The following is a 14,546-nucleotide window of genomic DNA, read 5'->3' on the forward strand; positions in this document are numbered from 1 at the left end:
AATAGATTATTTCTATTGCAAACAGCGATGAAAAGCAACCGAATGAAAACTACCTCAATCTCAAGTAACATTACACGATAACAAAATTAATAGATATTGGTACAAAATAAATACTGCTTACCTAGCATACGAATGTACAATGCAGTCTGGTCAGAACTGTCATAGGAAATAGCTCCACGCCTCTAGAAAAAAACATACACACATTTTTAATGCATGGCAATTACGTGGGATATGAAATTTAACCAACATTTATTACTTATTGTGCAAAAGTTGAATATACAAAATGAATTAGATATGACATCTGCTCTTAAAATCTCTAGTTGTGAAGGAGACAGTTATAATATGATGAAGCAATATCATAAAAGTGGATACAGAGTACGGAACATGCAATAGGTAGAAAGTTAATGTCGGAGTCAGACAAGCTCACTTGCGGAGAGACCTTTCGCAGAGGTAGACAGAAGTGGAGAAGAGATACGGTCCAACTATTTTCCATTCCCTTAATTTAAACATGAAAGAATAATCAAACAAGAATCATCATTTGAAGAACCCCATCAGGCTAGAAATAAATGGAACAAAATGAAAAACCAAATGGCCCAGAGGCTAGCAAGAAATGAAAGAATTTTTAAAAATATAATTAGGATAGCCAAAGAGATTTGAGATGACACTGAATCTATAAAACAAAAAACAGGGTACCACTGAAAAAGAAGTTTTAAAATATATTTTGTGTTTAAAAGTAAACAGATATAAAACATTATTCATAATAGCCCCAAACTAAAAACAACCCGAATATCCAGCAACGAATGAATGGATTAATACAAATGAAGTATAACCATACAACAAAGCATTATTCAGACTTTAAAAGTTATGAAGTACTGATGCATCTACAATATGGCTGAACCTCAAGAACAGTGTGTTGAATGAAAAGAGCCAGTCACAAAGGACCATACAGTGTATGGTTCCACTGATATGAAATGTCCCAAATAGGCAAATCCATAAAGGCAGAAAGTAGACTGGTGGTTGTCTAGAGTGGGGAGAGCTGGTGAGAAATGGGGAGTGGATGCTAATGCTACTGTGTTTCTATCTACAAGGGATGAAAGTGTTCTCAAATTATCTGTGGCAAGGACTGCACAACTCTGTGAATACGACTAAGAATTACTGAATTATATACTTTAAATGGGTAAATTGTACGGTATGTGAATTGTATTTCAATAAAGCTATTATAAAAATAACAAATGTTACAAATTTAAAATATACAACCTAAAACAAAATAAATTTGAAGAGCTGAAATACCCTCCGCAAGTTCTGCCAACTCTACCTTCGCACTCCCCTCCCACTCTCTAGCTCCACTTCTTCCTTCTGTCTCGGGCACCACCACCTCTAAGCTGGCCTCTTGCAGGGAGCTGCTGGCTGTTTCCTGTTGCATCTCATGGCCCCCAGTCCGCTCTTCACATAGAAGCAACAGTGAACAACTCGGCTACTGCTCAAAATCCTCCAGTGGCTTTCCACACACTTGGAATAAGGCCCAACACCAAGCTGTGATTTCCAAAGGCCTCCATGATCTGTCCCCCTACCCTGTCCTCACCACCACCACCCAGCCACACTGGGTGTGGCTTGCTTTCCTCAGCTGTACCATGGGTGCAGCCTTTATACTTGTTCCCCTGTCCAGGATCACTGCATCACTGTTCCTTCTTATCTCTCTGGTTCTAGATGAAATGTCATCTCTTCATTGAGGCATTCCAAGGCTACCAAATCTAATGTCATCTGAGAGCCACCCTCTCCCACAGCCCTACCTTCCTGCTCTGTTATGGCACTTAGCTGGCATTATCTTGTTTGCTCGTTCTAAAATAGAAGCTCCATAAGAGCAGGAACTGTGTGTCTTATTTACCACCATAGCCCTGGCCCCTAAAACAGTAGCTTTGAGTAGATTCTAAATAAATATTTGGTAAACAAGTGACTGAGTAGATTTATTGCAAATAAATTAGTGAACAGTTTATTAAGTTGATGAATAAACTCATGGATAACAGAACTGATATAAAGACAGACTTAAAAATCTAGAAGATGAAATTGACCAAACCTATTGGAAAGGCCTTTCTAACTGTTCTATAAAACATGTCTAGAAGTCACGAAAGATGGATCAACGGGAGTTCAACAGATAGGACAATGGGTGAATTTCCCCCTACTCTACCTAAAAATGAAAGGAACAAAAAGTGCCTTACAAATCAGTTAGAAAATAATGAGTACGAGTGTAGAAAAACAGGTAGGACATAAACATACTATCCACAGGAAAAGAAACAATAAGCCCATAAACAAAAGACAAGATGCTCAACTTCATTAACAAAAGAAATAAATATTAAAGCAATGAGATATTTTTATATATCAGATTAATGATCTTCTTCCCTCACAAAACTCTGGCATGAGATTTACGATTCCTCAACATACACCTAGAAATCTCAAGGAAAAATGATCACTATAAAGAAATTTACTTTATTTAAAATCCTTATTTGAATGTATTTTGCAAAATAACTCCCCAAATCATTGTTATTATCTCCTTAATGCTTATCATGTAAGAGACAAAGGTCAATTAAACTCTTACATAATTTCATGTATCCTTACAAAAACAAAAAAACAACAGTTCAGGAAATGTAAAAGGAACAGAAGTTCAAACAAAAACAAAATTCTAATTTTCAACACCAGTTGTCTCCAGGGAGCCCGAGGGACACAGAGGTAGGAGGACTTTTCAGTGTTTATCCTTTGAATTTTGTAGTATGTGTAGTTATTATCTGTTGCAAAATAAACCAAATTAAAATTAAAAAGTAAAATGAGAATCTACTACAAAGAAATCTATAAAGAAAAGCATGATCTCAAATCCCAAGGGACTAAATCATACAGACTACATTCCTGGCAGCATCGCGCTTATAGTGTCTTCTACCAACGGAATCTCTCTCCCAGGGAAGCCTACTGCAGTGTAAACCAAAACAGTTTCAGGGTAAACTATTTATTTTGGAGCAAAGAGCCACTGTAATCACTTGGTATTAAAAGGTACCTCTCGCACCTGCTGTTTCTTATTAGATTACAGACCTCCCCTTAATACCACCATATTAGAGGAAAACCTAGGAGCCTGGAGAGCATATATGTGGAAATAAATGACTGTCAGCCAAGACATATTAGTGAAGCTAAAGATACCACTGTGTAATAGCTTGTCCTTGTCAATACCTATCAACCTGCTAGTGTCCAGTAACAACTTGGATAAATAGGTTGTGAAAACGAATTATGACTTGCCATCTCTAATAGCCCTCTTTAAGAGAGTGATTGACTGTATTATTTTTTTAATCTAGGATGACTATTTACTAAAACAGCCATTAATTAGGAATGTAAAATCTCATTTATCACTTCACATATTAAGGACTGAGAATGACTAATATCAGCTCTCTGTTAAATAGTATAAATCAAAAACTTGTTAGTGAACATAATCTAGATTATAACTATAACATACTAAATTTATTTTAAGGTAATCCCTTTAGACTTATTTATAGAGGCATTAATTTAGATCTAAAAATGATAGGGTCTACATCAATCATAATAAAAACCTGGCAAGAGACTAGAATTTAATTTTAAATATATTAACAAATTACTTAGTGAAGTACAACTTATTCAAGTTATTCTATTCATTGCTAGTTTAAGTAAGTCCGGTCCACACATAACTTAGTTTAAAAGCTATATTAAACCACAAGACATAACTCTTATAAAATAAATCTAAATGAGACAATTTTTTTTAAAGGATGGACTTTAAAATAGATCTATCTGAGCCCATCAACGAATATATCCCAAGTGATACCTCATTTATCTCCTCACAGACCAAGATTAAAATGAATATTATTAAATTCTCCCACTAAACAATCGTGGTAGAACAACCTAAAGTAACTCATTTTGGAAAAATACACTATAAATTATGAAGTGTAACAATTTGATTGAAACGTTAGAATTAGTTACTTTAAACCAAAGTCATATGTGCTTTATACACCAACACTACAGCATAGACTTAACACACCTTTTTTAAAGATTACCATCTTAAAAGCCAAATACTAGTAAAAATCCTGTTTTTATTAAAAGAGTAAAATGAATTCAATGACAATCCTGTGTCGCAGTCAGTCACAAAACACTTTGTGCTATCATCCACATCCCCACCTCACCTCACCACTGATTGGAAAGAACTGAGACGCCTCTACCCGTGACTCTTCTAATTTAGCCATCCTGGGAACAGCTTGTAAAGCAAACTGGTATAGGTCAAAACATGGGTGTGGCTGAGCTAATCAGAAACTGACAGCAGCAGCATAAACAAGTTAAACTGTAAGGTTCCAAAGGATCCACTGCCATGCTAACAGGACTGCTAAGTGCCCTAGTAAGACACTCACCTTCAATCAGGATGAATCACTCTGCCACACAAGATCTCACTTACAAAGTGAGTGACAAAAGGTATAAAAGTTGTTCCAATATTAGTTAATACGAAACTTTTAAAGACAAACATTTTTAAAAACTGAGCAAAGATATTTTAAGTGCCATTGTTTGTATCTTGTTCAAGTTTTCCACTAAAATGATCTACTGTGCAAAAGCATGTTTATTTCCCTTACATGGGAAAAGTAATAATACATTAATACTTGCTGAACTCCTACTTTGTGTCAGAAAATGTTACAGGTGCTTTCATATAAAATCTCATTTAACCCATACGAAGACCTTTACAAGATAGGCATTGTTGGCCCCATTTGGTGGATTAGTAAACTGATGGTCAAAGGGCTTAACCACAGTAGTACTAAATAAATTTTTTGGTAACACTACCAAACAACAGTAACAGATTACAAAAGATGGCTATGCAGCCAAAGTTTTAAAAGCAGTTTTCTCTGATGTAGTAAAAAGTAAAGTAAATAAAAAGTAAAAAGCTTTTTCAGAGTATATTCATCTTGCACATGCTAGAGAAACATGCTGATGTTTGCCTATTATAATCCTACATTGATCCACTGAACAGTCTCCTTCCATTCTTCTTGCCTATGAAAACAATATATTTTTCAAAAATATCGCAAACTTAAAATATTAACATTCTTTTTGTTTAAAAGCTTAATTTTGGGGGCACCTGGGTGGCTCAGTCAGTTAAGCATCCGACTCTTGATTTTGGCTCAGGTCATGATCTCAGGGCTGTGAGATCAAGCCCCGTGTCTGGCTCAGCACTGGGCGTGGAGCCTGCTTGAGATCTCTCTCACCCTCTGCCCCTACCCACCACCATGTCCCCCTTGCCCCCCGCTCTTGCTCTCTCGCTTAAAAAAGTTTTTTTTTTTTTTTTGCTGGTTAGAAAAAAAGTAAAAAGTCTCTGAAAACATCCACAACTCAATGAATTATTAATGTTAACTTGACCTTCATTCAATAACCTGGTGAGGTAATCCTTTAAAAACAATGAGTAAATAGCTGTTAGGGCAACAAAATTAATTCTTAACTTATAAAACACAAGGATTTTAAAAATTTGAGCACACTGTTTTTCTTTAAGAGACTTCTTCAATCATAGTCACTAAGAAATCAAGACTACTTCAATAAGGGACCATTATGTTTAAAACAGTATGTGAAAAATTATGTACCAAGGATTAAAACCTTGCTTGAAAAAGAAACTTAACTTTATGGAAGCTTTAGGTTCCTTTGCAAATACTGATGGCCTTATAAATTTTAAGTTAATATTCTTCAATTTCTTAATACAGGAAGAAAAAAAGCTGCATGATGGATGAAAGATATAATCATTTTTACACAAGTATAGAGAAAATAATTTCAGATAGTATCATCTTAAATATTTCCTACATTAGTTTTAGACTTTTTTCCAGATGGCAAATGGCTAGGCATTTCTCAAGCCTGATACTCAGAATTAAAGTTCAAAAACAACAGATACATAATAATCTTACCTTTTTTCCAACACATTATAAGTAAGGTACACATTTTAGTAGCAGCAAGACTTTAACAGAGAACATGAGAGCGGGTAGTATTTCGTTTTTAAAAAGTTCATAACTGTTTAGAAATTCTCAATTATACATTTAACATATAAGTAAATTATCTCCAAAGAGAGTATTTAAAATATGTACACCAAAAGCATAAATTAATAATTATTTAATCTTAAAAGGTGTATTTCTCTAATCACAAACTTCTTTAAGGGAATGATACTGAGGGAAGCTACTCTGACACCGAGGAATGATACCCTGAAAAGCCCTCGAAAGGAGTAATCAGGTGGGAAAAACAAGTAAGCTTTTCAGGTGACAGGTAAAACTCGAATAGCTCTCTTAATCAGAGAAATAAAAACTGAAGCCAAAGAAGAAACTCCTAGCAATTCTATTCCAACCAAATACACAAACTGACGATTAATGTCACAATCCTAAAAATAAAGATGGCCTACCTTAGAGGCGATCCACTTGAGAAGAACCACAGCCAGACACCAGATCAATGTAATTCCCATTGGATCAATCAAAAGCCCACTGCATAATCTCCCTCCTCTCCCAGCAGGCAATAAGCAAGGAAGACTTGTTACGAGTTTGATAATAACCAGCTGTCCCGAGGCAGAAGAGAGGGGACACCGACTGCCTGGAACCTCAAGCAGCTGCCTTCAAACCAGATCACCTGACTCCTCTGAGAATGCGCAGCCAGGCAACCTTCCTCCTCAGCGCGTGCTTAAGGCCACAACCCCAGGGTTGGGGTAGAACAGCCTAAGTAATGTTGGAAGAGGAAAGGAAAAAAAAAACCTTAGTGAGGCCTGACCTAACAGTCTCACAAAATAGACACAAGAAAGGTCCCACACTAGCCCCAAACACTTCTACAGCTTAATACTAACAGAGTGCTTTGACAGAACTTTCAAAAATGTTTGGCAATACACAAAATTTCCTCATTTCTTTCACACAGACCACCTTCACAGGTATAATGTCCTGGCACTTAAAAATATGAATGCATTTTATTCTAGCTTTTCAACTTTTAATACTGAATGGGTTCAGCTTTTTATTTCTTCTAGGGCTAGGATTACTTTATGAATGTTAGAGCCATTCATAAATGCCGTCTGCCCTATTTAACACTGTAATTCGCTCATTTTAGATTTACTGGCAAAGCCCAGTCTAAAGGTGCATTTTCAGACAATTAAAAGTATATTATTTCTAAGTCCTAGTTGCCATCTAGCTTATATTACAATATTTTTGGTACATGTCACCTTCTTCTCTTGGCTGGTGAGTGAACTCTCTTATGGCAAAGTGTGCCTATATTCATCCACCTTCATGACCTCACAGCAGCCAGCAGGCTGCAGGCAGTAACCCTGAGAAAGTCTTTCATGAAACTTTCATTCAAGTATTCTGCAAATATTTGTTAAGCTTCTACTACGTGCCAGGCCCTGTGCTCGATGCCAGGGGCACAATCCTCCAGTGAAAACAGAAATGGCTCCTGCCCTTGTGAAGCTTACAGTTTCTTCAGAGGCTACTTTAACCGAAGTCTACAAACATAAATATAAAACTGCAACTGTAACAAACAAGTACAGTGAAGTGGGGATAAGAACTGCCAACACAGTCTGGATCTGACCTAATGCAGAGGAGCGGGACTTCTTCCCAGAGTTCCTGAAACGAAGGGGCAAGCACATGAAGAGGACAGGAAGAACGGTCGGGGCAGACAGGACAACGCATGATGGCCAAGCAGCTATGAAACAAAGCAAGGAAGGAAGAGACAGGAAGACAGGGGAGGCTGGAAAGCAGGGCGAGTCAAAGTGGAGGCCATGCGAAGGTGTTTTACCTTCATCCTAACAGCTAAGCCCAACCTAAACAACTTTCGCAGGTTCTGGTCAAGGACAGCTGTGTGGGTTGGGAGCTGCACGGGCAGTTCAGCTGGCCACTGCAGAGGTCCAGGAGAGGGGCGAAGAGCATGCGCGGAGTGCTAAAGATGAAGAGCGGGGGCTGGCTGGAGAAATACTCAGGACATGACAGGACTGTCACAGACGGCAGTCCATGACAAGACAGAGGCATCTGCGTGGCAACAGTCCACAAAGGATGGTTCTAAAGTATTTGAAATAGCCCAACAGGTCAAATACTAACGTAATGCTATTTTCATGATCCAATCCTCAGTACAAAGAAGTTTATTTAAAAGAAAAGTTAATTTTAGACCTGTCAAAAAGCAGCATAAGTTAAATTAGCAGATCTAAATCAAAATTTTCCTAAATTGAAACCGTTCATAACACATGGTCATAAATTTCTCACTCTACCTTATACATTATGTATATCGCTTCCTGCCACTGAAGCAACAAGCTGTAATGCAATCCTTGCACAAACGGAGACTTTTTTGTCAGGAAACTAGGTGTGACAGGAGATTGTCAGGGTCTTTCATTATTCTCTGTATTCTAGGAGAGCTCCAGGAACTAAACTGAAGGATGCCCAGGAATAGCACCAAGCAGCAGAGTGCGTATTAGCCCAGGGCCCAGGAGCAGTGCTGGTGGCCACGGGAGAGGGGCCGTGCGGCCTCCGCCAGGCGCCACACGGGCTTGAGGTCGCCATCCACTGCTCTAGCCCATGCCACACACTCCGAATTAGCCCATTACCATGATGCTCAGCCCAGAAAGACTTCTCATTTTCACACTTCCTTTCCAATCAGCTGCTTAAGGAGTCAAATTCTGAGACGCAAATATAAGATTGCTGTTTTTGGTAGAGTACTTAAATATTTTTATAAAAGTCTTTTTGATTAAAGATGAGCTCAAGAATCTGCACTTTCATTTAGTCTAAAAAGGAAGGACTGATCAGGAAATAATCAGAATTGAGACAAAGAATTAAGAAAAGAAAAAAGACATAAGAAAGGCAGTCCTAAAAGTTCTCTCATTTAAGTGAATTTCTGTTGAATTTATTTTTTTTAAAGATTTTATTTATTTATTTGAGAGAGAGAATGAGAGACAGAGAGAGAGAGCACGAGAGGGGGGAGGGTCCGAGGGAGAAGGAGACTCCCTGCCGAGCAGGGAGCCCGATGCGGGACTCGATCCCGGGACTCCAGGATCATGACCTGAGCCAAAGGCAGTCGCTTAACCGACTGAGCCACCCAGGTGCCCTGTTGAATTTATTTCTATAACCTCAAAACTCTACTGGGTTTAGAGACAAGAGCCTGGGGTTATCTCACAGCTTTACGGCCAAGAGCTGAGTGACCCTGGGCAAGTTACCACTTTGCTGGGCCTTATTTTCCTCGCCTTCACAGGACTTAGATAACCCCTATACAAGAATACCTTGCTCAGAGTAGGCTCTCAATAAATTTTAGCCAAATCAGAATTAAATATTTGAGACTTAAGAATGATACTGAACAAATCACTCCAGCTTCAACCCAACAATAGACTTCACTGAAATCACAATGGTCCGTAAAAGGAATTTACACTGTGCTTGCCTAGGGCCCTCAGAAATCTTTTCCGAGCCCTAGGAGAGTGAGGGTCTTGACTTTCATTTTTCACACTGGTGAACAGGTTGGCTCCCTTAAGTGGTTTCCCCAACATCTTCTTAAATTTGTACTCTGACAGTGAAATACAGAGAAAATCAAGACACGATCCTCCCAGATTAGAAAATTAGAAAATTCTCTATTTGAATAGAAATAGCTATTGAATTTATGCCTAAAAAACCCCAAAGATCATTGCTAATGAGGTATGCACATCACTCAAATCTTACAAAAATCTCAACAGTACACTTAACTTTCTTAATGGCATGGACCTAATAGCTTTAAATTTTTTTTCTTATTTTGAGATATGAAATATTTACCACTAATTTATGTGTATCATTTGCAAGGACTTCCTTTAATAATAAAAATATTTCAATAAGATGAAATAAAAGCAAAAGCTGTTATCAAATTAGTACGAATACTCCATTACGTTTACTTCATAGAAAATTCTCCTAAAAATTAATCTTTCCAGCTTGAATCATGTAACTTATTATTCCATAAAGAAAGAGCTGTGTCTTTTACACTAATAACAAATGTATCCTTTTACATTAACTTTTCTCACCTCCGCCTAGTGAAACATGGCAGTGTAACAAAAAAATCAGACTATAGTAGTGGCACCTGGGTGGCTCAGTTGGTTAAGTGGCTGCCTTTGGCACAGGTCATGATCCCAGGGTCCTGGGATCGAGCCCCGGCATCGGGCTCCTTGCTCAGCAGGGAGCCTGCTTCTCCCTCTCCCTCTGCCTGCCTGCCGCTCCCCCCTGCTTGTGCTCTCTCACTATCTCTGTCTCTGTGTCAAATGAATACAATCTTTAAAAAAAAAAAAAAACAGACTATACTAGAAAAATTAGTGCCCAGGATACAACTAAACTTTTAAAAACAGAATTTGATACTTTAAGAAGAAAGTACAAAACTTTTTACCTTTCTGGGGCCAATAAAACTAGTATCTGAAAAATGAAAGTATTAAAAGCAGACCTCATTATTTTAAAACTGTGATCAATAGAAAGAAAAGACATGACTTTGATCATTGTGTTTTAGAGAAGTAATCCAAGTGCAAATTTTATTCCTGGGGCTCTTTGCCACCCACAGGACACCTGTCAATCTTGGCAATAGCCTTTAGCTATCCATACAGAGACTCAGCATGTCCTTCCCTTGACCAAATTAGGCTAACCTCATCTGCATTGACATCAGTGTCTATAATTTTGGATTCTCATGGACAGAAATAGCCTATCCCAGAGTTCTTTATACAAATGTTGTGTCTGTGGAAGACTATAACCAAATTTATAATAGAAAAATGTGAACACTATAGTCAAACCCTCCAATTGTGCTTTTATCGTTTTGAATTCCAGCCAATTTTAATAGCAAGTAATAAAGTAAAGCAGGTTTTTTTGTTCATTTCTTCCACTAAAAGCCACATATCAGGGCTTCTTATTCTTCAGTTGGTATAAATGTCTTTTTTTTTTAAGATTTTATTTATTTATTTGAGAGAGAGAGAATGAGAGATAGAGAGCACGAGAGGGAAGAGGGTCAGAGGGAGAAGCAGACTCCCTGCTGAGCAGGGAGCCCGATGTGGGACTCAATCCCGGGACTCCAGGATCATGACCTGAGCTGAAGGCAGTCGCTTAACCAACTGAGCCACCCAGGCACCCCAGTTGGTATAAATTTCAAGAGATATGAAACTGACAAAAAAAATTAGCTTCGATTACAAAAAAATATTTTAAAACTATGGTAACATGAGAATTTTACCAGTTAATTAATACCTTTGTGTCATAATGATTTAGAGCTCTGAATTAAGTTTTTTTGTTATATAGTATCTCAGTAGTTGATGACAGCAGCATGTGATTAGTCCAGGTATGGAGGAAACAGTATAAGCACTCTGACACTTTACAAACATTCAAGCTTTCTGTTAACAGACAACTATCTTATGACATTAAAAGAACTTAAGAGATTTGCTTATTGAACCACTGTTCATAATATATTAAAAATTATGGAAAAGTGGAAGTAGTCACAATTTTTAGAAGGAAAAAACAGTAGTGTAGATCTGTAGAGTGTGAACTTAAAAAAGGAGCATTCAGTGTGCATGCTGTAAGTGTAATGCTACTAGTATATTATTAAACCAGGAGAATGTCACAAAGACTTAATTTCAGCAGAGCTGCACAGAAGTCTCTGGTGGCAACCTTAAACAAAACAGAACAATGTGAGCCCCATACTACAGTTAGGCAGACTCCTAGCTGGCTAAACCAACATACCCAGAGATTAAGTACTTGATACCAAACAAGGGGAAGAATTCTAGAGGTAACTAACAGAACTCTGCATCTGAACTTGTCTTGTTCCACACTTCACTTACTGGAGTGCAGATCAGACAAATGCATATCAAATCTGCATATAAAATGCAAAGGATAAACCAGCATGCTTAATTACAAATAACTTAAAAAAGGCCAGGATGTTTAATCTCTAAGTTAATACGAGACAGTAATTAAAGGCACTGAAAGTCAGGTAAGTATCCAGATCAAGGATGTTCCACTATTCCCAATACAGGCCACATTTATAAGACTCAGTTCAGTTCTGAATATCACACTGGAAGATGCATACATACATGGCATTTTAAAATATAGGTAAGAATAATATACATAAGGGATAATAGTATTATAATTGAGATGCTTTAGGCAAAGAAATAAAAAAAGGGACAGAACAGGTGTTAAACAGCTATGAGATAAAATAATCTAAGGGGTTTAGCTCTTACTCTGTGAAATTACAGAAGGTGGAAATAAGACCAATGAGCAGTAAAGTTTGTGGAAAATAGAATTTGATTCACTATTACCATCTAAGAACTTTCTACAATTTGAGCCATGTAAATTGAAAAGAGGTGCCTCAAACAAGCCTCTGTCAAGGAGGCTGTGGAACAGGCTAGAACAACTGACCTTCAAGTTCTCAGCCAATTCCAAAATTTCACAGTACTTTAACTGAATCAGAGACTGGAGTTCAGGAAGGCTAAGGCACTTGAAATTTGTAGGGTAGAGTACCAGAGAGGAAAAGTGGTTAGAAAATGGGCTCCAAAAGGCCGAAAGTGGGTCTCCTTGAGTCTTTGGCTAAATATTAAGCTAGTTATGTGTAGGATGAGATTCCATGAGGCCAGGAGAACGACCAAGGGAAGAACTACTACAGGGGAGCTGGGAGACACGAGCCCCAACCAACCACTGTAAAGATGCAACCCTTCATAAATATGGACACAAGAGTCTTTAAGAAAATATTAGGAAATCAAATCCAACAATACAGAAAAAGGAAATACATTGTGACTAAGTGTAAATTATCCCAAGAATCCATAATTGGCTTAATGTTCTAAAAAACAATAAATGCAATTCAACATATTAACAGAAAAAAATCAATCGTTTCAATTGACAAAGGAAAAGCATTTAACAAAATTCAATGCCATTTATGACAAACACTCTTACTAAAATAGGAATAAATGAAAACTTCCTCACCCAATAAAGAAGATCTATGAAAAATCTACAGCCATTATCATACTTAGCAACAAAAAACAATGCTTTTGCCCTAACATCAGGCACAAGGCAAGGATGTCTGTTCTACCACTTTAACATAGTATCAAAAGCCAATGGATTAAGGCAAGAAAAAGAAGCATAAGGCATACAAATTGGAAAGGAAGAAGAAAATCTGCCTTCATTTGCAGGACAATCAGATTGTCTATGTAGAAAATCCTAAAGACTCTACATAAAAACTACTGGAACTAATATGTAGCAAGCTCACAAGACCAATAAACAAAATCAACTGTATTTCTATACACTAATGAAATATGTTTGGAACACGAAATTTAAAAAATATTATTTCCAATAGCATCCACAAACATGAAATACTTAGGGAAAAACTTAATAGAATGCATGCAACAAGATCTGTACAGTGAAAACTATAAAACATTTCTGAGAGAAGTTAAAAAAGAACTACATAAATGGAGAAATATACTATGTTGTTATAGGATTGAATTGTGTTCCCACAAGAGATATGTCGAAGTTCTAACCCTGGATACCTGTGAATGTGACCTTATTTGGAAAGAGGTTCTCTGCACAGGTAATTAAGATGAGGGCATACTGGGTTAGAGTAAATTCTGAATCCAATATAACTGGTGTTCTTATAAGAAGAGAGAAATCTGGACACAGACACACAACCACACAGGGGAGAAAGCCATATAAAGATGGAGACTGGAGTAAAGCATCTACAAGCCAAGGAATGCCAAGGATTGCCAGCAATATCAGTATCAGAAGCGAGGTGTAGAAAAGATTCTTCCCTAAAGCCCTAGAGAGAGCCCAGTCCTGCCAACACCTTAATCTCAGACTTCTAGCCTCTAGAACTGTGAGATAATAAACTTCTATCGTCTTAAACTATCCACTTTGTGATGCTCTGTTATGGCAGCCCTAGGAAACGAATACAAAACCTGAGGTGCCTATGGAGAATGAATTTATCTTAGGGATTTGTGAAAAATGCAAATTCAAGGTGCCTCAAGGGTTTCATAAAGGCCTTGAAAGAGAAGTGGGCTAGAGAGAGGGATTTGGGAGTAATCCTCTATTAATCAAGACCATATAGTAAAATTACCAAATGAGAGAAGAGAAGATGGTTAAAACCAAATCTTAAGGCTCACAAGCAGGAGAGGACTGGGGAGGCAAAAGGCCGAAATTTACAAATGGTAACCTTCAGACTAAAGAGCACCACTCCCCAATCTGTTCCCCCCACATAGGCAAACAACAGTCCTTTCCCTCTGACACCTCAGTTATGTTAAAGTCAGTAAGAAACAGCTTTGAATACAGTACAAAAAACAAGTGAAAGGAAAGCTATTGCTCAACAAATCTCAAACCAAATCCCCTTTTAAGAAAGTTTCTTACAGACCTAGGCTAGAGAAAGAATTTTGGTTCAGCTCTCCCTAATCTAGGCTCCTTTAGTTCCTTTAGAAGATGAAAGCAAGACATGGCAGCTAATATTAAAACTTTTTCCTATTGGTGAGCACTGTGGATTGTGTAAGACTGTTGAATCACAGACCTGTACCTCTGAAACAAATAATACATTATATGTTAAAAAAAAAAAAA

General features: G+C 37.5%; 1 protein-coding gene across 8 annotated transcripts in view; it reads right to left on the minus strand.

The window, feature by feature from the left end:
- Window positions 1–14,546, minus strand: part of PDE7A (phosphodiesterase 7A) — a 208,599-nt gene that overhangs the window by 61,097 nt on the left and 132,956 nt on the right. For 6 of the 8 annotated variants that reach the window (XM_073892831.1, XM_025870648.2, XM_025870647.2 and 3 more), the window contains one exon: window positions 122–182. In XM_073892831.1, coding sequence (XP_073748932.1) covers window positions 122–128 — 7 coding nt within the window. In that variant the 5' untranslated portion in view covers window positions 129–182. Of the gene's footprint in view, window positions 1–121; window positions 183–1,315; window positions 1,545–6,421; window positions 6,555–14,546 lie in introns of those variants that run through there. The other 2 variants (XM_073892830.1, XM_073892829.1) reach the window with 2 other exon arrangements.

Source organism: Callorhinus ursinus, unplaced genomic scaffold (genome assembly GCF_003265705.2).
Source record: "Callorhinus ursinus isolate GAN/ISIS: 27379988/994484 unplaced genomic scaffold, GSC_fseal_2.0 scaffold5, whole genome shotgun sequence".
Taxonomy (NCBI): Eukaryota; Metazoa; Chordata; class Mammalia; order Carnivora; family Otariidae; genus Callorhinus; species Callorhinus ursinus.